We start from the raw sequence: 25587 nt of genomic DNA on the forward strand, positions 1-25587 counted from the left end.
ATTTACGTGCTCTTTTCCTGTATTTATTATTCTTTCTGTATCCTTAAAGAGCCTGTAGTTGAGATTTTTATATCCAGTTTGTCAGTCTTTATTTTTTACCTAGTGCACTTAGCCCATTCTTATACCTAACATTTGTTGTAATTAATGAAATATATTGGTTTTATACTTATCTCACTAAATCCTTGTTATTTGTTTTGTCTTTTTGTTTTTTCTCTCTTTTCTTACTGTATTTTGGATTGTTGGATTCTTTTTATTAACATTTTTTCCTCCTTCCATGAGCTTGGAAGTTGTGTACTTTTTCATTTACTTTTAGTGTTAACCTAGAGACTTTTAACATGGACCTTTGAACTATCATTGTGTAATGTTACCATCTTCCCAGACAATGTAAAGACCACTGAATACATGAATAACATTTACTCAGTTCTCAATTTATATGTCATTATTCTCATTTGTTTTAATTCTCTATTTTAAACCCCATAATACCATATTTTTTTATAGTCAATATTTATTTAAATTTACCTAAATTCTTAGCTTTTTGTTGGGCTTAATTTCTTCCTACATCTCTGACCTTCCATTTGGGGTTATTTCTTCCTGCCAGAAGAACTCCTTTTAGAATTTCCTTTAGTAGGAATCTATTAGTGAGACATTCCAGTTTTGCTTTTCTAAAAATATTTTTCTTAACTTCATTCTTAAAGGATATATTTACTGAGTGAGGAGTTCTTTGCTAAACTTTTTTTTTTTTAAATATATTTTATTGATTTTTTACAGAGAGGAAGGGAGAGGGATAGAGACTTAGAAACATCCATGAGCGAGAAACATCAATCAGCTGCCTCCTGCACGCCCCCTACTGGGGATATGCCCGCAGCCAAGGTAAATGCCCTTGACCGGAATCGAACCTGGGACCCTTGAGCCGCAGGCCAATGCTCTATCCACTGAGCTAAACCGGTTAGGGCCTTTGCTAAACTTTTATTTATTTAACCCTTTGAAAATATTACTCCTTTGTCTTGTCTTTCATTATTTCTGTTGAGGATTCAACAAATAAATTTTTCATGTGTCTTTGGTGTTTAGCAGTTTAATTATGATATAACTTGGGTTGATTTTTTCTCATTTATTCTGCCTGTAGAGCTTTATAAATGTATGGTTTTATGTTTTTTATCAGTTTTGCAATGTAATGAGCCATTATTTCCCCTCAGGTAATCTAGTTATGACTAGATAGACCTTGTTACTGTATTCTTGCATTTTATTTTATTCACTTTACTGTATTTTCCATCTTATTAAGTCTCCATGGTTTATTCTAGTTGTTTGCTCATTTTAAAAAAAATTTTAAAATTTTTATTGATTTTTAGATAGGGAGGAAAAGAGAAAGAGAAATACTGATTTGTTGTTCCACTTATTGATGCATTCATTAGTTGATTCTTTGTATGTGTTCTTGACTGGGGATTGAACCCACAACTTTGTCATATCAGGATGATGCTCTAACCAAGTGAGCTACTCCACCAGGGTTAGGTTATTTCTTCTGATCTGTCTTATGGTAATAATTTTTTTTTTTAATTTAATCTTATCTTTTGCTCCCTGAATGTTAGAAGCATAGTCATTTTTTAATTTTGGTTTTATGACTTCAGTGGAAGCCCTCTGGGTATGCTGGCTTTCCTCATGTGAATTGTTTTCTCGTGTGGTTTGTTATTTTTATGTGTTTTTATAATATATATAGATATTATATTTGTAAAAGTATAGAAATAATTTGTGGTCAAGGATTTTTTTTTTCCACCCTCCAAAAAGAATTTCTTTGTACATTCACCAGGAATGAACTAGGAATAATAAACACTAGTTAATTATTCCAAATGTAGAATTCAGAGAACCTAGAAGTGTTCTGCTAAGAATGAGGGGGAGGTTCTGTTTACTTCCTATTCATCCTTACTGCTAGGGTACAGTTTTTCAGGTTTTCCCTCACAGTAAGGGTGTTATCTAGTGTTCATCTACCATGCCCTCCCTGAATCCTTGCTAAGCCTGCATTCCCAATGCTCCTATTCACTGAGGGGCTAGAAAGCACTGCGCAGCCTTTGAGCTGCCTCCTCCAGAATTCCGCACATAAACCCCAGGGGAGGGCAATACCAAGTATTGTATTCAACATCCCAGGTTTCTGTCCTCTTGTGTCCTGGCTTAGTAATGTCTTTCTTTTTTTATTTGATTATGCATGAATTAATACCTTACATGTTCACTGTTAAATGGCAGTCTTCATTGTAGCATATGGGCAAAGACTTATTTGGAATTAAAGATATAATATTGCTGCCTTATTTGTCTTTAAGGTCTCTTATATTGATGGGAATCTCATTTTTAATTTTTGTTTATTATAAAATCTCTTGTTTTTCTGAAAGAAGGAAACACAGTGCATATAGAAGTAAAAGAAAACCCCGAGGAAGAGGAGGAAGAGGAGGACGAGGAAGAAGAAGAAGAAGAAGAGAGTGAAGAGGAAGAAGAAGAAAGTGAAGGCAGTGAAGGTGAAGAGGAAGAAAAGGTGTCAGATGAGAAAGATTCGGTGAAAACATTAGTTAAAAAGCCAAGTAAAGAATTGAGCTCAGAATCCGAATATGACTCTGACGATGATCGAACTAAAGAAGAAAGAGCTTATGACAAAGCAAAACGGAGGATTGAGGTATTTATTGTTCCCTTTTTCTTTGCTCCTTTCCTCCACAGTCCTCCTCTGTGGTCCTTAGAACTGTATTCTACAACAGAGGCTTTTATTTAACAGCACTTTAAAAAATATAGTCACAGAATAGTATTTTGTCCAGTTTCTTGTAAATCAAGACAATAGATCTGACAGTGTTCCAACCAAGGACCCCAGTCCCTTACCCAAGTCAGAACAGTGACTGCTTCATGCTTTTCTTGTGTTCTCAGAATTTTAATGTGCTCTTCGAATGATGGTTTCTAGGTATGCAAAGGTATTCTGAGCATGTGGCCTTTACTTAGAAACATCAGTTAAGTGTGCATTGCATATTTAAGTTAGTCAATGTGAGGCATCTGATCACATAAGTTTGAATCTGGTGGGTTAATGAGGCTTCTCTTTATTAAGTGCACATACCTAGGAGACCTACTCTATTTTTCCTACTTAATGCAGCAGATTTCAAGAGATAGTTTTCTTAAATTATGTCAGTTTGGCATAATCAGCACACTAAAACTATTTTAATTTGCTTGAAGAGGCTAAGGCTAAAAACCATCTTAGCGTTATCTTTTCATGAATAATTTTAATTAAAAAATTTTTAATACCTTTATATCGGTGTTTACTATTTTCTTCTGTGAAGTCTTGATAGGTATACATTTTCTGAATTTCAAAGGACTAAGAAGGACTATATTGTAAATTGGGCTTTCTTAACCCTGGTGCTATTGACATTTTGGGGCCAGGTAATTTATATATATATATATATATATATTATCTTATATATATATTTTATTTTTTTACTTTTTTTAAATATAGAACAACCAGCTCACTTCTCCTCTCATAGTTTTTGTTTTTTTTAAATATATTTTTATTGATTTCAGAGAGGGAGAGAAAGATAGAAACATCAGTGTTGAGAGAGAATCTTTTGATCAGCAGCCTCCTACACACCCCCTACTAGGGATGCAGCCCTCAACCTGGACATATGCCCTGGCTGGAAATCAAACTCTGACCTACTGGTTCATAGGTCGACCCTCAACCATTGAGCTATGCTGGCCAGCTGGGCATGTAATTCTTTGTTGTGGGGATTGTCCTCTATATTTTGGGATGTTGTGTAGCATCCCTGTCCTCTACCCACCAGATGCCAGTAGCATTCCCCTCCTGACGGCTGGTTGTGACTGCTTCTTTCTACGGCACCTACTCAAACCACCTCCCTTGCTTTGCACCCATGTGTGAGAGTTTATTCTGTGTTTGAAAATTTAAAAACAAGCAAACAAAATGGCTATAAAGCAGAAAGTACAAGTTTCCCCATTATCTCACTCCCCAGACTTGTTCATATTCTTGTTTATGCACTTCAAGTTTTTTAAATGTTTAATTGAAAGTAAGTTATATAATACGTTTTGGGAAGATTTTTTTTTTTTTCCACATAACAATATGCTGTAGACCTTTTAGCTTAACACATTTTTAAGCAGCTTTGTTGAGATATGCTTTACATACCATCACATTAACCTGTTTTAAGTGTACAATTCAATGATATTTTGTAAATTTACAGTTGTGCAACCAACACACCTTAACTTTGGAGTATTTTCATTACCATCAAAAGATTCCTTGAGCCAATTTAGTCATTTCCCATTCTTAGCCACAGACAGCTACTAATCTGCTTTGTCTCTATAGATAACTTTTCTGGAAATTTCATAAAAATTCACTTCTATAATATGTGGTCTTTTGTGCCTGGCTGTTTCTCTTACTCTGTTCTTTTATGTGGTAGTTATATCAGTACTTTGTTCTCTTTAATTACCAAGTAGTGTTTTGTATAAATATGTCATATTATATTATTGTCCATTCACCAGTTAATGGACATTTGAGTTGTTTCCACTGGCTATTGAGAATGGTATAGTATTGTTATAAGTATTTTGTTATGAGTTCTTTACATGAAAATGTGTTTTTATTTCTTTTGGATTTATTCCTACAAGTGAAATTGCTAAATCATATGGTAGATTTGCATTTAACTGCCAAAATATTTTCCATAATGGTTGCACAATTATAGATTATCCCATTTGAGGGTTCTAGTTGCTCTACATTCTCGCTAGTAGTTTTTATTGTTTGTCTTTTCAATTTTAGCCATTCTAGTGGATGTGAAATAGTTTGTCTTATTGTGGTTTTAAATTACACTTCCATGATCTTGAGCATTTCTTCATGTGCTATTGCCATAACTATGCCCTCATGGTGAAACATCAATTCAAATTTTTAAATTTTGTAATTTGACTTTTTATTATTGAACTAGTGGCCTGGTGCACAAAATTCATGCATGGGGTGGTTTCCCTCAGCCTCTCCAATCTGGGACAGCTGGCTCCTAACTGCTCACCTGCTTGCCTGCCTGATCTCCCCTAACTGCCTCTGCCTGATCGCCCCTAACCTCTCTGCCTGCCTGCCTGATTGCCTTTAACTGCTGCTGCCTGCCTGCCTAATCGCCCCAAACTGCCCTCCCCTGCCGGCCTAATTTCGCCCCCAACTGCCCTCTCTGCCTCAGCCCCCACCACCATGGCTTTGTCCGGAAGGAAATGGGAAGTCTGGAAGATGGCCAGTCGACTCATTCTAATTAGCAGATCACCCTTTTATTAGTATAGATATATTATATAGGATAGGATTACTTAAATGGGGGGGAAAAGCCTTTTTCAGCAGAAGGAGGTGCTCTTGGCAGACAAAAATACATAATCCCTATGTCTAGACTGATAGCTAGCCATATGCACTATACTGCCAAACCAGGCATTAAAAAATTGAACCGCTTTCTCATACCTTACACCAAACAGCTGTTGCCTTTAAAACCCTTCATCAGCCCGCACCTTAGGTTCTGCCTTCGCAGTTCAACCAGATTAGGTTCTGATTGGTCGGTTTCTATGCCAGGCAGTGTCAAAAGCTCCACCTCCTATGCAGCCATTGGCTCCTCACACTTCACCCAGATTTGGTTCTGATTGGTCAGTTTCTATGCCAGTCAGCGTTTCCTGGCCTCATCAGAGAGGTGAGGCTGATCAGCAGCACCCGTGGAGGCCCAGAGAGAAAGAGAGAGGCAACGGCTGATCAACAGCTGCCATGGAGACTGCGCATCAGACCCTGCCTGTCTTTTCAGGCCTCTCTCCAGGCCTGATCCGCAGCCCCTTTGGCAGTCAGTGCTGGGTCACCACACCCACAGCACTGACTGCAGGACTGACTTCTGGTTGGTAGAGCCTTCAGTCCTTATGGACCCTGGGTGTTTATATATTAGGATTGCAAGAGTTATTTTTCTCTTTTCACTTTTTTACCCATTGGTTGTTAAATAATCTTTTTATTTATTAAGTTTTAGAAAGGAAAGAAGAGAGAGAGGGAGAGGGAGAGAGAGGAGAGAGAAAAACAGAAACCAGTGTGAAAGTGGGTTTTGAAATTTAGCAGTTTTATTTAGTTTTCAGAGTATAAAATTTGTCATTTTGTTAAATTTGTTACTATTTTATTGTTTTTGCTGCTGTTGTGAGTAGGGTCATATTTTTTAAACTTTTCATTGCTAATGTAATTAAACACAATTGATTTTTGTTGATTAACCTTGTATCCTGCAACTGTACTTAAATCTTTTTTATTCTATTAATTTTTCAAGGATTCTTAAATTTTCTTTTTAATTGGTGTCATGTTGCCTATCAAAGGACGATTTTAATTCTTCACTTTCAATCTCATTGTTGCTTATTTCTTTTTCTTGCCTGATTTCATTGGCTAGAACAGTGTATTATTGAATAGAATACTTGCCTTGTTCCCAGTCTTTGGGAGAAAAGCATTCAGATCTTAAACATTAACTATGATGTGAACTGTGATGTTAGGTCGATATCTTTGATCAGTTTGAGGAAATTTTTTTCTTTTCCTAGTTTGTTGGAGTTTTCTGTCATGAATGGGTGATGGATGCCTTTTGTTTGTCTATTGAGATGGTGTTTTTCCTTTCCAGTATTAATGTATGATGTAGTACATCAATTGGCATTCAAATGTAAAACCAACCTTGCATTCCTGGAACAAATTCCACTTGATTTTGGTATATAATCAATCCTCTTTATGTATTATTGGATTTGGCTTGTAATATTTTGTTGAGGATTTTGTGATACCCATGAGTGATATTTGTTAATAGTTTTCTTGTCATGTAGTTGTTTGTCTGGCTTTGGTGTCAATTTAATATTAGCCTCCTAGGGTTCCTTTGTTTTCTGTAAGAGTTTGTGAGGGATCATATTATTTACAGTTTTAAATATTTGGTTGAATTTACTAAAAAAGCTCTTTTTATGAGAAGATTTTATAATTACTAATTCAGTTTATTTAGCATTTCCTTTTTCAACTTGTTATACTCAGTAATTTTTGTCTTTCTGATAATTATTGTGTTTCACTTAAGTGTGAACATAAAGTTGTTCATAGTATCCTCAATCCTTTAAGTTTCTGTAAAGTCGGTAGTGGTGTCTGTTGATTCTGATTTTGGTTATTTTTGTCTTCATAGTCTAGCTAAAGATTTTCCATCTTTTTGATCTTTTAAGACCCAGTTTTTGGTTTCATTAATTCTTCTCTATTTTTTTTTTTTCAATTGACTTTTTTATTTATTATTGTCTTCCTTTTGTTTGGGCTTAGTTTCCCCATTTGCTAATTTCTTAGGATGACAACTGAAATTATTTTTTTTTTAAATAAATCATTATTGTTCAGATTATTACAGTTGTTCCTCTTTTCCCCCCTATAGCTCCCCTCCACCCAGTTCCCACCCCACACTCCTCCCTTACCCCCCCACTGTCCTCATCCATAGATGTACAATTTTTGTCCAGTCTCTTCCCACATCCCCCACTCCCTTTGCCCCCACCCCCCCGAGAATTGTCAGTCCACTCCCTTTCGATGCACCTGATTCTATTATAATCACCAGTTCACTCTGTTCATCAGATTTTTTATTCATTCGATTTTTAGATTCACTTGTTGATATGTATTTGTTGTTCATAATTTTTATCTTTACCTTTTTTTTCTTCCTCTTCTTAAAGAATACCTTTCGCCGAAACCGGTTTGGCTCGGTGGATAGAGCATCGGCTTGCGGACTGAAAGGTCTCAGGTTCGATTCCGGTCAAGGGCATGTACCTGGGTTGCGGGCACATTCCCAGTAGGAGATGTGCAGGAGGCAGCTGATCGATGTTCCTCTCTCATCGATGTTTCTAACTCTCTATCTCTCTCCCTTCCTCTCTGTAAAAAATCAATAAAATATATTAAAAAAAAAAAAAAAAAGAATACCTTTCAGCACTTCATATAATACTGGTTTGGTGGTGATGAACTCCTTTAGCTTTTTCTTATCTGTGAAGCTCTTTATCTGACCTTCAATTCTGAATGATAGCTTTGCTGGATAAAGTAATCTTGGTTGTAGGTTCTTGGTATTCATCACTTTGAATATTTCTTGCCATTCCCTTCTGGCCTGCAAAGTTTCTGTTGAGAAATCAGCTGACAGTCATATGGGTACTCCCTTGTAGGTAACTGACTGTCTTTCTCTTGCTGCTTTTAAGATTTTCTCTTTGTCTTTTGCCCTTGGCATTTTAATTATGATGTGTCTTGGTGTGGTCCTCTTTGGATTCCTTTTCTTTGGGGTTCTCTGCACTTCCCGGACTTGTAAGTCTATTTCTTTCACCAGGTAGGGGAAGTTTTCTGTCATTCTTTCTTCAAATAGGTTTTCAGTATCTTGCTCTCTTCTTCTGACACCCCTATAATTCAGATGTTGGTTCGCTTGAAGTTGTCCCAGAGGCTCCTTACACTATCTTCATATTTTTGGATTCTTTTCTTTTTGCTTTTCTGGTTGGGTGTTTTTTACTTTTTCGTATTTCAAATCTTTGCCTTGAGTCTTGGGATCCTCTTGTCTGCTGTTGGATCTCTGTATAATATTATTTCAGTCAGTGTATGCTTAATTTCTAGTTGGTCCTTTTTCATATCCTCGAGGGTCTCACTAAATTTATCGGCAGTTTCTAGAAAATTCTTGAAAAACATTATAAGTGTGGTTTTGAACTCTATATCCAGTAGTTTGCTTTCCTCCATTTCTGTCATTTGTGATCTGTTTCTTTGTCTCCACATTTTTTATGCTTCCCTGTGTTGATAGAGTGGCTTTGTGTGCTAGGTGTCCTATAGGGCCAAGTGGCTCAGCCTCCCCGGTTACCTGAGGTGGACACTCTTGGTGCACCCCCTTGTGTGCTGTGTGCATAGTCTTGTTGTAGTTAAGGATTGATTGTTTAGGTAACACTGGGAGGAATTGACCTCCAGGCCAATTGGCTGTGAGAATCAGCTGTGTCTGCAGTGGAAGAACTTCTGTGCTGAAGACACCCTTCTGGGGCACGACTTGCTTCATTGGGGCTTTGGTGCTCACTGAGTCTGCCCCCTGAGTGTGTCCCTTATGGATCTGAGGAGTTGTAATCTGGATGGTCCCACTCTGACCACTGGGTACACTGGCACTTGGATCTCTAAGGAGGTTCTATTAGCCTCTGCTTGAGGCTACCCAGCAGGAGTACAGAGAGATCTGCAGATTCCTCTTCTTTTTTTGGGGTTTGGAGGTGCCTAGATGAGGCCCAGCTGTGAAGCAGTGCAAGCTGCTGTGGGGCCTTGGGCCTTCTTTTGGATGTTCTGGGTCTTTCTGACCCAGCTGCAGTTTGTTAGGTAATTTTAGATCTCAAAGGGCAAGCCCATTCATATGCAAATGCCTCTGTGCACAGCTTGTGTGGGGTGGGGCGGGGTCTCAGGGAATCAACAGGGCGGAGCAAACAGCTATGGCTGATCCTCAGTCCTACCCTAAGAGGCCCCGTGTCTCAGTGTCCCGGTAATCACTGCAAGCACCTCTGAGAGAAAGCTGCCCTAGAGTTCCCACCGATGCCAGACAATCCAGTTTCTCTCTGTATGAGTCTGGGTCCCCAGATACTCGCCCGGAACTGGAGTCAGGGCCTTTGGGAGCTTGTGTCTCCCTCCCGATTGCAAAAGACACCGGCATCCTCTGTTGCCAGCCCTTTCCGCATGCACCTCCATACCTCTGTACTTTACTTCCGCACCTCCTGAGTCTCAGTGTGCTTTTCTCTTTCTTCTAGTTGTAGAATTTCCACTCAGCCAGCCTTCCTGTGGTTCTGGATAATGTCCGTTTTGTCTTTTAGTTGTATTTTTGAAGTGGCTGTGCAAGGCAGCAATTTCCAGTGTTTACTTATGCCACCATCTTGGTTTTTCCTGAAATTATTAATTTAAGACTTTTCTTCTTTCCTAATACTATATAGACCAGTGATGGTGAACCTTTTGAGCTCGGTGTGTCAGCATTTTGAAAAACCCTAACTTAACTCTCTTGCCGTGTCACATACAGAAATTTTTTGATATTTGCAACCCTAGTAAAACAAAGACTTACATTTTTGGTATTTATTTTATATATTTAAATGCCATTTAACAAAGAAAAATCAACCAAAAAAATGAGTTCGCATGTCACCTCTGACACGTGTGTCATAGGTTCACCATCACTGATATAGACATTTAAAAATACAAATTTCCCTCTACCTACTGCTTTAGCTGCATCCCATAAATTTTGGTATGTTGCACTTTTGTTTTATTCTGTTCGAAATATTTTCTAACTCCCTTTACTATTTCCTTCTTGACCCAGGTGTTATTTAGAAATACATTGTCGTAATTTATAATTGTTTGTAGATTTCGTTATTTTCCTTCTGTTGTTAATGCTAAATTTTGATTATTGTGGTTGGAGAACACACTTTGTATAGTGTCTGTTATGTAAAAATAATTAAGGATGACTTATCCCTTAGCATATGGTCTCTTCTGGAAAATGTTTCTTACGCATTAAGGAAGAACGTGGATTCTGCTGTTAGCGGGTCTGGTGTTTAGTTAGGTCAATTTGGTAGGTGATGGGTGTTCAAATTTTCTGTATACTTGCTCATTTTATGTGCAGTGTTTTTTTTTATGTGTAGTTTTTCTTTCCGTTTTTGAAAGTGGGTTATTGAAGATCCTAAATTTATTGTTGAATTGCATATCTTAATAACGTTTTTGTTTTGTTTTGTTTTTGGTCTGGTACTCATATAGCTGATCCAGCTGTTTTATAGTTACCATTTGCATGGTCTTTTTCAGTCTCCACTTTCTACCTATTTGTGGCTTTGAATCTATAGTGTCTCTTGATGACAGTGTGTAGGTGAATATTGCTGTTTTATTTATTCACACAATCTGCCTTTAAGAGTATTTAATTGATTCATATTTAAAGTTTTGAATATAGTTGGATTTTCTCCATTTTTACTATTTTTTTTTAATACACTGAATGGTTTTGGTATCTTTTTTAAAAGTTATTTTCTTTTTCTTTTTTTAAAGAATAGTATATTGATTTTTAGAGAGAGGAAGACAGAGGGAGAGAGAAACATTGATGTGAGGGTGCAACATTGCCCTAGTGGGGATCGATCTCGCAACCATGGCATGTGCCCTTGACTGGAAATAGAACCAGCAGCTACCTGGTATAGGGGTCCATGCCCAATCCACTGAGCCACACTGGCCAGTTATTTTCTTTTTCTAATATATTTTATTGATTGTTTACAGAGAGGAAAGGAGAGGGATAGAGAGTCAGAAACATTGATGGAAAAGAAACATTGATCAGCTGCCTCCTGCACACCTCCTATTGGGGATGTGCCCGCAACCAAGGTACATGCCCTTGACCGGAATCGAACCTGGGACCTTCCAGTCTGCAGGCCGATGCTCTATCCACTGAGCCAAACCAGTTAGGCCATGAAGTTATTTTCTTAATGGTTGCGTTAGGCATTATAGTATGTGTCTTATCTACTTCAGATTATTAGTAGTTTAATTCTAGTAAAATATATAGATTTTGTTCTAATATAGATCCATTCTTTCCACTTTTCTTTGCACTGTTATTGTTACATCTATATATATAAAAGCCTAAGCAACCATTACTACTGAACGACTAGAAAGACCGACAGCCAGTCACTATGACACGCACTGACCATCAGGGGCCAGATGCAGGAGCTGCCCCCTGGTGGTCAGTGCGCTCCCACAGCCAACCTCTCGTGGCCCCTCCCCCTGGCCGGCCAGGGGTCCCTCCCCCCAGCCTGCCGGCCCCCTGGTAGTCCTTGATCACCAGCCAGGCCAAGGGACCCACCTGTGCACGAATTTGTGCACTAGGTCTCTAGTATGTTTATAAATGTTCTAAACCTAGTAAAACAGGGGTGTTAATATCTTATTTGACCATTTATCTTTTAAAGGAATTAAGAGAAGAAAGGAGAAAAATACATTTAAAGCATCTTAATATTAACCTAAATATTAACATATCTGGTATTCCTCATTTCTTCATATGGATTGTTTCTGCCTGTCATTTTTTTCTACAGTGTAGCTATAGCCCCTCCTTCACTTTGCCTTTGTGCTCTTTGTAATATTTATTACATCTTTATACAGGGTGGGACAAAAGTAGGTTTAGAATTGTTCATATGGAAAATAATAAATAAATAATGACTAATAATATAAGAATAAACTGTTTACATGCAACTGTAAACCTACTTTTGCCCCACTCTGTATATTATAAGCTCAACCATACAACTTTATAATTATTACTTTGTGAAGTTGTCTTTTAAATCAATTAAGGAAGAAGACAGGAATAGATACATTTTTACTGTTTTTTACATTTACTATACTAGTATAATGATAGTTGCCATTGCTCCTTTTTTCTTATATGGCTTTGGCTTTGAGTTATCATCTGGTATGGCTTCATTTCAGCCTAATGAACTTCTGTGGTATTTCTATTTCTCACACGCTGATCTTCCAGCAGTGAGTTTTCTCACTCTTTTTAAATTTGGGATTTATTTATTTCGCCTTCATTTTTTTAAAGGACAATATTGCTGCATGCAGAATTTTTGCTTGACAACTTGTTTTGTTTTTCTTTTTAGCTCTTTGATATGTCATCTCATTGCCTACTGGCCTGTGTTCCTTCTGACGAAGATTAAGCTATTAATCTTATTTGAGCTTGACCAATAAATAGTGAGTGGTTTTTCTCTTGCTGTTAGGATTTTCTTTTTGACTTGGCTTTTAACAATTTAATTAGATGTGTCTTGGTGTGGGTATCTTTGTAATTATCCTACTTGGAGGTTATTGAGCTTCTTAGATGTGTAGATTAATGTTTTTCATCAAAATTTGGTAGGTTTTGGTCATTATTTAAATCTTTTTTCTCTATTTCTCTGTCTCCTCTCTGCCTGGGACTCATTTTATGTGCACATTTGTTTGTTTGAGGGTGTGCCATAGGTCTGTTGAGGTTGTCTGTCCCCCACACACTCTTCTTCTTAACCATCGTTCAAGTTCTCTGATTGCCCCCCATTAGTTTATATCTTCTGTTGAGACACTCCAGTGAGATTTTAAATTTGCTATTGAAGTTTTAAATTCCTGAATTTTCATGTGTTTTTCTATAACTTATATTTCTTAGTACCTTCTTTTGAGATCCATTCATTGTCTTTACACGGATTCTCTTTAGTCTTTTGAACGTATTCATAATAGCTGCTTTCAAGTCTTTTTCTGCCAAATCCAAAATTTGGGTCTCTCAGGCCCAGATTCTGTTGACCACTTTTTTCCTCTGTGGTCAACATCTCACACACACACACACACACACACACACACACACACACACACACCACATTTTCCTGTTTCTTTGTATGTCTTATAAATTTTTGTTAACAAGTGGACATTTCAGAGAATATATTATAGCAAATCTGAATTCTGTTCACTCCCTACAAATGTGGTGATTTTGGGTATTTCTGTTTATTTGCTTTTAGTGAATCATGTGGATTAATTCTGTAAAGTCTTTCGCTTTCTTCTCAGTTTTTGGTTCATTTTAAAATTTTTGTTTTTATTTTTAAGCCTGGTTTTCTTAGCCTTGCAATTTGTGTGCCTCAATTTATTTGCCTTTGACCAGTTTGCCTTAGCCTTGCATGTAGGTTAGCTTATTTTAGTTGTCAGCCATATGATTGGTTAGTTTATTAGTTCACTCTGGATTTTACTTCATGCATTTGCAAGGCTTGGTGTTGAGTCAGGAACTAGTAACTCTCTAAGACCTCTCTGGTCTCTGCTGTCTGCCTTTCCCAGGAGCACAGACCCTGGACCACCAGCAATAAGTAGATCTTACCATTGCCTACTTTTGTTGCCTTCTTCCACGGACCTCCCTCTTAAATTTGTGACTGATCTTCCAGGTCATCTCTTGCTCCCCCAGTATAGAGACCTTAGTCTAGTTATGATTTTAGTTTTATCTCTTTGTTTGCCACTGAGATCTCTCTGTTTTGACAATGATTGAAGGCAGGGATGGGGAGCGTCCAGCCCATGGACTGTATAAGGCCTGCGAAATCATTTGCTCTCGCCCTGCCAAGGCATTAGGGGTGAGCTAATTAAATGTTTAACCAAATACAGCAGGCTAACTTTCAAGTTAATAATTTTGTATGGCCCGTGAATGATGTTATAAACATCCAAGTGGGCCTTGGCAGAGAAAAGGTTCCCCACCCCTGCTGTGAGGCATGGAATTGAATTCCCTGTCCCTCTCTCTCATACCACTTCTACTCCATGGCACAGTGCGGGTGCAGCTCCGGAATAAAACTGCACAGGCTTCCGTTGCTCTTACTGATGGTCAGTAGATTTTCTTGAATTAAATGTTTCTCAATTTATTTGCCTTTGACCAATTTCTAGAGTCCTTAAGTGGTTGCTTTAACTATTTTATCCACTTTTATCTTTTTTTGGGGGGGGGAGAGGATTTGCCGAGCTCCTCATTCTATCATTCAAGAAATCCTGCCTTTAAAACCACATATTGTATTTAATATTATAGAAGGATTCTGTGTTAACTTGGTATTGATCTGCTTGGTCTGCTATAACAAAATACCACAGACTGGGTGATTTAAATCAGCGGTTGCCAACCTTTCAAACCTCATGGACCACTGGTTGGCAACTGCTGATTTAAACAACAGAGGTTTATTTTCTGACAGTTCTTGAGGCTTAAAGTTCAAGATTAAAGTGTCAGCAGGTTTGTTTTCTGATGAGGGCTCTTTCTGGCTTGCAGACAGCTGCCTTCTCACTGCATTCTTGTGGCCTTTCCCCTGAGTGTACTCAGAGATTGATTTTTTATTTCTCCTCCTCTTGCAAGGATACAAGACCTATCAGATTACAGCCCCACCCTTATGATCTCATTTAACCTTAATTGCATCCTTTAAGGCCCTCTCTCCAAATAGTCAAATTTGGGTGGTAGGGCTTAAGTGTATGAATTTGGGAGAGATACATTTCAGTTCATGACAAACTTCATGGTTCTCAAACCTTGCTACATACTATCCTTGTCTCAAATTCACCTCACACTCTGAGTAAGTAGTTCCATTGTGGATAGGGGTCTCTACAACAGGAATCTATGCAACCAGATAGGTATCATCAGCCTGGGGGTGGGAACACACTTTACAGATCCCTCAAAGAAATTAAGTGGTTACTAATTTTCACTTATAAATAATACTGCAGTGGACAATCACTATTGGACGCCTGCATCTCTGTGTACTTGTCCTGTCATTGCTTCAGGACAGATATTGAGAGGTAGAGTTTTCAGGTTAAAATCGATACTATATTACTTTCCAGAAAATGTTAACACTTCACCAAGTATAGGAGCGGAGGCATTTTCTCCATCTGAATCCTGAGGTCACAGTGTTCGCATTCCAGCAGGATGTACTGTGAAGCTCCTTTACTGCTCTTTGCTAGTAAATACTCGCATGTCACTTTGACATTTTAAAACTTTTTTCCCACTTTCTACAGAAAGATCCAGTGTCTAGTGGTAGAAATGAAAGTAAAGAGTTCCTACAGAAATGGTTTTTAGATGGAAATAGTGTTGTGAGTGATACTTCAGAGTCTAGATGAAAGTCTTATTACCTCATGTGAATGGCAGCTTTGTTGTGCGTGAAAGGTTATCATTGGAAAGAACCACTGGCATGGGTTTTTGCTTGGTTCTCAGAAGTGAAGTGTTTAGGTAATTAAATGCTTCAGAGAATGCATTGTGGTTCAAGGACAGACTTTCTCATGCCCAGTCATACATTAGGAAGGTGGGAAATGCCATTGGATGTCTTGGGCTAAGGCTTAAGTAAACTTTCTTCTAATTGGTAGGTTTCATAATGTTTGTACATTGGACAGGTTTTGAAATAAATTGTTTTACAACTCTGAAGCTCTAAAGAAATATTTAGGATGTAAGAGCATACCTCTTTTTATATAACCCCACATAAGTTAAAGGTTGTAGTGTATAAATGTGACAGAAAGATCAATTTTTTTTTTTTTTAGTATATTTTTATTGGTTTCAGAGAGGAAGGGAGAGAGAGAGATAGAAACATCAATGATGAGAGAATCATTAATCAGCTGCCTCCTGCACGCCCTCTACTGGGGATCGAGCCTGCAATATGCCTTTGACCTGAATCAAACCTGTGATCCTTCAGTCTACAGGCTGGCACTCTGTCCACTGAGCCACGCCGGCCAGGGCAGAAAGAGCAATTTCTTTTCTGTTCATTCTATTCCATTAAGTTAGTCATGTGCAAAAGTGTCTGGAAATTTGAGCCAACACCTCGCATCGCCCTTATTCATATTAACAGTGCTACTCTGAAAGCTACTGTAACCAGGTTTATTTTTATTCAGAGGTACTGTGATGGAAATTAGATTGTAAAGCTTATCTTGTAAAATGCAGTTACATGTACTTAAACACATTGGATGCGGGAAACGTATTTATACATTTTACGTTTTTATACGTTCTACCAGTGTAGTAGAGCACGGGACACGTATTAATACGTTTTTTATAGACTAGCGTAGAATGCGGGTAACGTATAAATACGTAAACTAAAGTTATCGTAATTTTACTGAATGTTGCCATTTGCGCAAAAATTAGCAAAAATGGCCTGCGCCACCTGTTAGCGCGCGATAAAAAAGTACCCGCAAACAATGTGTAAATCAAGAAAGGACTTGAATGAGGTTGTGGCATTCTCTTGCCAAGGCAAAATCATTAAAAGGAAAATAATGATAGGGTTTGAAATGTTATTTCTGAGATTTTTTTTTTTTTCTTCCTAGAAACGGCGACTTGAACATAGTAAAAATGTAAATACGGAAAAACTACGAGCCCCTGTTATTTGTGTACTTGGACATGTGGACACAGGGAAGACAAAAATTCTAGATAAGGTAAGAAAGTGCTGTTATGCATTGATACAACTTTTAAAACGAATGATGACTTATGAAAAGTTAATGTAAACCATGGCACATATATGCAGTTCTCTTTACAATAAATACGTTACTACTTCCTTTTTGTGTTTGCTTACTTTTGCATTTTGAAATACAAACCTGAATCTGCTGTCTTGCCCCAGCTCCGTCACACGCATGTACAGGATGGTGAAGCAGGTGGTATCACCCAGCAAATTGGCGCCACCAATGTTCCCCTTGAAGCTATTAATGAACAGACTAAGATGATTAAAAATGTAAGTATACTGTATCTCATATGTTTTACTCTCTAAAAAGATGTAAGCTATTTCAAGCATAGGAAAAAGAACAGAATAGTATAACAGACCTATATGCTCACCATTCATAATTACTATGCCATTTTGTCCTATTTTACTTCAGATCTTTCTTAAGCAGTAAAACATTAGATATTGTAGGACTCATCATATTTCATTTCCTTTCCTCTTTCTCCAGATCATCATCACTATTCTGAAGTTAGTATAGCCTTCCCCTCCATGTTTTAACACTTTTACCACCTAGCTCCATGTTTCAAAATTGAGTTCTGCCCTGACCAGTGTGTCTCTCAGTGGTTAGAGTGTTGGCTGTACATTGAAGGGTCTTGGATTCGATTCCTGGTCAAGGGCATGTACCTGGGTTGCAGGTTCGATACCCGGCCCTGGTTGGGGCTCGTGCAGTAGACAACTATTCAATGTGTCTCTCTCTCACATTGAAGTTTCTCCTCCTCTCTCCCTCCCTCCCTTTCACTCTCTCTCTAAAAATCAATGGGAAAAACATCCTTGGATAAGGATTAACAACAACAAAAAAATTTTGAATTCCCTCCCCCATCAAATTATATATCAGATTAATTACATATATGTATTTTACCTTCCTTATTTTCTCTGTTATGGAGATATTTTATCTATTTATGCTAATTATAACACAATAAAGATCACATAAGATTAATGTAAAGCTTAATGAATCATGATTAATGCAGACACCCTTTGCATCACCGATGTTAGGAAACAGAGTCTTGCCAGTTCCCTCAGAAGCACTCTGCCCTTTTCTGGTCAGTCTTCTTTCCCCCTGGTGTAACTTCTAAAGTAACCTCTAGCTTTTATTATGTTAGTGGTCACAGAATGTTGATATTCCAATCCCTTCAACCCACCCCTATGGATTACTTCTGTAGAGAAACTCTGTTTAATCTACTGCTTTGTTACTAGGTATAGGAAAGACAAAAATAAGCATCTTATACTTTATCAGCTTTCAAAATAGTGACCACTTTGGCTTGGTTTTGTATTATAAACTCTTGGATTTAAACATATTTACTGTGTTTTAATCCATTTCAGTTATATTGTGCTGAGATAGTTCCATCTTTGCCCTGTGGTTGGCTCCTGAGCCTTTTTGATACAATTCTGGTGGTCTTATTGGTCTTTTATTGCATCCAGGCTCTGGTGTACCATGATGTTCCAGGCTTTTCTTATATATGAACTAGAGGCCCAGTGCACAAATATTTGTGCACTCAGGGCAGTGGGGGAGGGGGCCCCTCAGTCCGGCCTGTGCCCTCTCGCAGTCTGGGACCCCTCGGGGGATGACCACCTGCTGGCTTAGGCCTGCTCCTCGGGGGGATTGGGCCTAAGCTGGCAATCAGACATCCCTCTGGCAGCCCAGCAGTCCTCAGGGGATCTCCACTTGCCAGCGGGGAGCAGGCCTAAGCTGCAGTCGGACATCCTTAGTGCTGCTGAGGAGACAGGAGAGGCTCCCACCACCACCACCGCTGTACTGGCAGCCATCAGCCTGGCTTGTGGCTAGCAGAGCTCCTCCATGTGGGAGCTCACTGACCATCAGAGGGCAGCTCCTTCATTGAGCGTCTGCCCCCTGGTGGTCAGTGTGTGTCATAGTGACCAGTCATTCCCAGTCTTTCTGCTGTTAGGGTCAGTTTGCATATTACCCGTTTACTATATAGGATAGAGGCCTGGTGCACAGGTGGGGGCCGGCTGGTTTGCCCTGAAGGGTGTCCTGGATCAGGGTGGGGGTCCCCACTAGGCTGCCTGGCCAGCCTGGGTGAGGGGCTGATGGCTATTTTCAGGCTGCCCGCACCCTCTTTAGGGTGGGGTTCCCCACTGGGGTGCCTGGCCAGTCTGGATGAGGGGCTGATGGCTGTTTTCAGGCTGGCCAAGCCGGCGACAAGCTCCCAGCCTCTCCTTTTTTTCTTTTTTTTATTCATTCTGGGATTTATTTACCTTCTATAATTGAAACTTTGTTGCCACTCCAGCTTTGTGGCCACGGCCTGCTGAAAGCAGGTATCTGGGGTTTGTTTAGCTTCTATAATTGCAGCTTTGTTGCTTAGAGTGGATCTCAGAGCCCAGCCTTCACAGGGAGGAAGCCTGGCTTCCTCCATCACTGGAGCAAGTAAGCCTCCTGCTTGCTTCAGCTGCGTGGCTGCCGGCCACCATCTTGGTTGGGTTAATTTGCATATCCTGCTGATTAGCCAATGGGAAGCATAGCGGAGGTATGGTCAGTTACCATGTTTGTCTATTATTAGATTAGATAACTCTGTCCGGACCTGCAACTGCACCTTGCAAATAATTTCCCAGTTCCATTGTCACAGAGCAGGTCAAACTGGTAAATTTAGAACTGAGAAGCAATAAGTAACAGACACACACAGAACATATTATTACTTATCAGTGTCATCTCCCTTTGTCCCTGAATTGGTCTTCATTTAGTGCGTAGTCTGTCTCTGCAGTGTTGGTTCTGTGTGCTTGTGTTTTATGAAGCTTGCTTTCTGGTAGATTCCTGAGGAAGGAATAATGGCAGTAATGTTCTTTGCGTTGTTGGACTATTGAAGAGTCACTCTGTGGCTGCCTGTTGGCTTCATGCAAATGCCTGGCTCACACTTTCTTTCCTTAGCGTCTTAGTTAATCCAGTTTCTCCTCCCACACGCACTGCCCTTCAGAGCTGATCATGAGCTGACTTTCGTCTTCTTCATTTTGGTGTTGCTTCTGGGTCAGTTTCCAGTTGTGGTGTCTTTCTTCAGTGTGTGCTTGAAAATCCGTAATTTAGGACAGTTTTCTTGAATTATAGTTTTTCAAATTTGTAATTTACTTTTGTGATATTTTACCTGATATTTCTGTCATTGGGGAATTTATTCCACCGCTTTTCAAAATACATTTAACCCTTTGCAGTCGTATTGAATTTGGACATGGGTGTCGTACTGGTCGGAATTAATTTCCATTGAAAGAGCAGTGATACATAACATGCAAGATTATGAAGGATAAACAAGATTTATTAATTCTTTTTTGGAACTACGTCACTACTAGTAGAATCACTACAAACGTTATCACTTTCTACGTCAGAGTCAGTATTCAAGGTGCCAAAATAAAACTCTTCATCGTTACTTTCAGATTCGCAGTACACTTCTTTCGGTAACTTTCTTTTTGCCATTTTGGAGTATTATTTTGAAATATCTTAACAAGCGAGAATGCCTAATTACAGTTAAACGTAATTTGTAAAGCTTTATTTGAAATTCTGCAAAGTATCTCCGAAGCTTGTCGATTTCTTCACTCTCAAAAGGCGACTGACTCGCCACGGTGTTTTGCATGGCGAGTGTGGAACGACCGCGTTTGTTTATATTGAGTTTCGATATCTCCGATTTGTCGGGGCAATGTTTTGGTTCGTGACAAGGTCACTTAGACACTTAAAAGCTTTCAGAGAAATTATGAACTGATACATGAATGGAGTTAAGATTCGTACGGTTCCTTGCTGTGGTGGCTGAGAGCAGACATAAGACCGCAAAGGGTTAATAGCTTATTCCACCAGGTGCCAGGACTTGAAATCTGGTGTTATATTGGGACATAGTTGAAGAGCCTGACTTTTACTAGGCCTGTATTAAAGTTCTCCGGATAATGTTCATATGACAGTTATAAATGTTTGCATTCCAGATGCTGAAGTGGAAATGATTATGGTGCTCAGTGAATGTTGATTCAGGATCACCAGGATGCAAATTTGAAATGTTTTACATTTGAATCATTCTTTTAAACTGGGTCAGGATGTAAGATTTTGAAAAAAATCATTTGAAGATTGTCAACAAGTATAGATAAAGTAAAAACTGTTTTGTGTGTGAGAGAGATTTATTGGTCAGTGCTACTCTTAAGCTTAAACAGCGGTTCTCAACCTGTGGGTCGCGACCCCTTTGGCAGTCGAACGACCCTTTCACAGGGGTCGCCTAAGACCATTGGAAAACACATATATAAGTACATATTGTTTTTGTGATTAGTCACTATGCTTTAATTATGTTCAATTTGTAACAATGAAATTGCGGGTCACCACAACATGAGGAACTGTGTTAAAGGGTCGTGGCATTAGGATGGTTGAGAACCACTGGCTTAAGAGAATGTCCCTCTCAAGCCTGTTGTACTGCTTCCCTTCATTTATTCTTTACTATTTTAGGTCGATGTGGTACATTTTCTTCAACACATACTTGGGATAATTTTCAGAGTTTAGAATTGCTTTAAAATTGGACCAGAGAAATTTTCTAGACTTCGAGAACCTCTTCTTACGTGTCAGCTTTTTTATAGTCACTCTCAGATGATCACTCTGTCATTTATTGCTAATACTCTGTTCAGGGAATATTAACAAAGGGAATGTCTTCTTCCCTTTTTTTTGTTTTTGTTTGTTAATCCTCACCTGAGGATATTTTTTTCCATTGATCTTTTAGAGACGGGGGAAGGGGGAGAGAGAGAGAGAAAAAAACATTTATTTGAGAAATATCTATCAGTTGCCTCCCACACATGCCCTGAACGGGAATCAAACCTGCAACCTGCCACCTTTTCGTGTATCGGATGATGCTCTCTCTAACCACTAAGACACCGGCCAGGGTGGGAATATTTACTTGTTTCCATTTTTTCTGCAAAACCCCTTTTGATACTATTGAAAATATTAACTATTATGCTTTGCTGGTCGACTCACTGTTTTCAAAATAGTTCATTTAGAAAAGGAAGTGGTGATAGTTTCGAGTGTTCATGGTGAGCTAATTGTTTGTAAATACGCCGGTGCTATTTTGGCTTCCCTAAGCTCTCCCTCTTCCCCATCTTTCTAGTTTGACCGAGAGAACCTACGGATCCCAGGAATGCTGATTATTGACACCCCTGGCCATGAGTCTTTCAGGTGAGAGCACGGGGATTCTTTTGTCCACAAGCAAACTGCTGGAAACCGTGAGTCTGAAGGTCCAGTCAGTGAAGTCTGAGCCTTCTGAATCGTTGGGTATACTTTGAGATTTGTGGTTTCTACTGCAGTTCTCTAGCTCCTTATCTCTGATAACTACCAGTCCTCTTCTGTGCCTCACTAATTTTATTTGGATGCTTGTTTTTTGTTGTTTTTTAGTTTTAATTTTTTATTTTAATCCTTACCCAAAGACAGTTTTCCCATTGATTTCTAGAGACAATAAAAGGGAGGAAGGAGAGGGGCAGAGAGAGACACACACACGTCGATTGATTACCTCCCACATTCACCCCTAATGGGGCTGGGGAACCTGCAACCGAGGTACATGCCCTTGGCCTAGAATTGAAACAGAGACCCTTTGGTCCAAGGGCCGATTCTCTAACTGCGGAGCAACTGGGCCAGGGCTACATACTAGTTTTTTATAGAGAGAAGCCTTTTCTACTTGGAAGAACAGACCCTATTACATTCCTGGTCTGTCTCCTGTGAGACCCCTTGCAGGTGGAATTTTACCTCGTGGCCTCTTGGCCATATTCCTCAGCAGAAAAAACCTTCGTCAGTAAAATTGGCAGAAATATTGGATTTACTTTGGCAACTAACTCATTCCAGCTGGTGTCAGATATGTGTTTGGAAAGTGAAGGGCTAATGAATGGCACTTGAATTTAATGCATGTACTTCATTTTGTTCTTTTATTTAGGTTTTACAAAAAAATTAAAATTTTAAGTTTCTTTAAGTAAAATTTTATTTCAAGATTTCTACTTATGTATCTTTTTCTTTCCTTTCAACAGTAATCTGAGAAACAGAGGCAGCTCTCTTTGTGATATTGCTATTTTAGTTGTTGATATCATGCATGGTTTGGAGCCCCAGACAATTGAATCTATTAACCTTCTGAAATCTAAAAAATGTCCCTTCATTGTTGCACTCAATAAGGTAAGCTCTGCTTCTGAAAAATTAAATTGTGAAAATATGCTTCTGCCTTAGCTGGTTTGGCTCAGTGGATAGAGCATCGGACTGTGGACTGAAATGTCCCAGGTTTGAATCTGGTCAAGGGCACATGCCTGGGTTACGGGCTCAATTCCCAGTGGGGGGCGTGCAGGAAGCAGCCGATCAATGATTCTCTCTCATCATTGATGTTTCTATCTCTCTCCCTCTCCCTTCCTCTCTGAAATCAACAAATATATAATTAAAGAATGCTTCTTTAATTTTAGTACTAGAGGCCGGGCGCATGAAATTCGTATGCGGGACGGTTCCTAGGCCTGGCCTGCAATCAGGAACATCTTCGCCGGCCCCGCCCCCTGCCGCCATCCACTCCTGGTTCCCTGTTCGCCATTGGGTGATCAGTGCCTGACGGCCAGGGGAAGAGACTGAGAGGCGGTCAGTGCGCCTCATAGTGACTGGCCCAGCGGTCATTCTGGTCACTCTGCTGTTAGGGTAATTTGCATATTACCCTTTTATTGTATAGGATAGAGGCCTGGTGTACGGGTCGGGGCTGGCTGGCCTGCCCTGAAGGCTGTCCTGGATCGGGGTGGCAGGGGTTCCCCCTGGGGGGCAGGGCCGCCTGGGCGAGGGGCCACTGGGGGTTTGGAGGCTGGCCATGCCCCTGGCTTTGTCAGGAAGGACATCTGGAAGACATCGGTCTATCTGGTCTAATTAGCATATTACCCTTTTATAGATAGATAACTTTCATATAATCTACTCATGGTAAGTTCAAAATGAATGACAAATTTACACACACACACACACACACACACACACATAACCACCACCATTCACAATATAGACCATTTTTGTATTCCCAGAACATTCCCTCATGTTCTTCTACAGTTAGCCTGCCCCCATCTCCAACTCCAAGCAGAGACTGATCTGCCTCTATAGACTAGTCTACCTGTTTGAGAAATTCATGTTAAAGGAAATATACACTGTGTAATCTTTCCAGTCTGGCATTTTTCATTATTCATATTATAATAGGATTATCCATGTAGTTGCATATCTCATAGGTTGTTCCTTTTTATTTCTGAGTAACATTTTATTATCTGAATAGTACCACATTTTATTTCCCCGTTGAAGGACATTTAGATTAGTTCTATTTTAGGTTACTTATTAATGAAGCAGCTGCGAACATTTGTACACAAGAATTGCTGGGTCATATGGTATATGTATGTTCAGCTTTGTGAGAAAATGACACATTTTTCCCAAAGGGACGTACCAGTTGTTTTACATTTTAGCCCACAGTGCTTAAGAGCTCCAGTTCCTGCACGCTGTTGCTGACTTGTAGCCATCCTAGTAAGTGTGGAGTGCTAATCTGTATTTCCATGATGACTGATGGCATCAAGCATCTTTTCCTGGACTTATTTGCCACCTCTCTCTTTGTGAAGTATCTATTTAAGATCCTTTGCTCATTTTTTATCAGTGTTGTTTTAGTGTTGAAATTTTTTTGCTGTTATTAATCTTCACCAGAAGATAGTTTTTCCATTGATTTTCAGAGAAGGAGGGAGGAAGGGTGGGAGAGAAGGTGGAGGGAGGGGGAGAGAAAAAGAGAGACACATTGACTGCTTGTCTTCCATGGTTAGAGTGACAGCGCTGGAACACTGAAGGGGACATATTGGTGTTGTGGGTGCCCTTCAGTGTTCCAGCGCTGTCACTCTAACCATTGAACAACACCAGTCAGGGGTTGTATTGAATTTTAAGAGTTTCTTACATATTGTTGCTATAATTCCTTGGTCAGTTATGGGTACTGCAGGTAACTCTTGTAGTCAGGACTTGGCGTTTTCTTGTTTGTTTTTTTCATTTTCTTTACCATGTGTTTTGAGTAAAGATTTCTGATTTTGACAGAATCTATTTTTAATTTTTTTATATTTTAGAGAGAGGAAGGGAGAGAGAGAAAAACATCCATCGGTTGCCTCCTACATGCTCCCGGGGATCACACCTGCAATCTTTGTATGTGCCCTGACTGGCGATTGAACCTTCACCTTTTGGTGTACTGTACCATGCTCCAGCCAACTGAGCCACTTGGCCAGGGCTTGACAAAATCTAATTTATGAGAAATTCTCTTATAATTTGTGTTTTTTGTATTCTATATAAATAGTGTTACCCTAGCCGGTTTGGCCAATTTGAGCAATAGAATAATTAAAATGGGCTATTCTCTGAGATTGGGAATAATTATTTTTTATTTTCAATTTTTTTGGTATATAATTTTCCTGATGATGGTATTTGCTGTAATTGATCCTTGTTCCTGTCTGCTGTTGATACAAAGCCATTTTGGAATTCTAACAATGTGGTGGTGGTGCTGGGTCATTCTGGGATCTCATCTTTTGCAAACAAATGGCCACCTCTCAGGACTCAGCGGTTTCTAATTTAGGAGGGGATGCAGGTTGTCAGGGGCTTTGGGTGCAATAAAATAATGAGTAATTCACAAAAATACGGGTAAATATAATGAACACGAGGAATTTTCTGGAGCATTTATTAACCTTTTTAAGTGTTTTCTG

At 39.2% G+C, this 25587-nt stretch overlaps 1 protein-coding gene across 2 annotated transcripts in view; it reads left to right on the forward strand.

The window, feature by feature from the left end:
- EIF5B (eukaryotic translation initiation factor 5B) overlaps positions 1-25587 on the forward strand; it is a 58763-nt gene that overhangs the window by 25362 nt on the left and 7814 nt on the right. Inside the window, exons 10-14 of one of the 2 annotated variants that reach the window (XM_059658983.1) lie at positions 2379-2653; positions 16748-16855; positions 17038-17148; positions 21984-22051; positions 22891-23032. In XM_059658983.1, coding sequence (XP_059514966.1) covers positions 2379-2653; positions 16748-16855; positions 17038-17148; positions 21984-22051; positions 22891-23032 — 704 coding nt within the window. Of the gene's footprint in view, positions 1-2375; positions 2654-16747; positions 16856-17037; positions 17149-21983; positions 22052-22890; positions 23033-25587 lie in introns of both variants that reach the window. The other variant, XM_059658982.1, reaches the window with a different exon arrangement.

This window comes from Myotis daubentonii, chromosome 12, assembly GCF_963259705.1.
Source record: "Myotis daubentonii chromosome 12, mMyoDau2.1, whole genome shotgun sequence".
Taxonomy (NCBI): Eukaryota; Metazoa; Chordata; class Mammalia; order Chiroptera; family Vespertilionidae; genus Myotis; species Myotis daubentonii.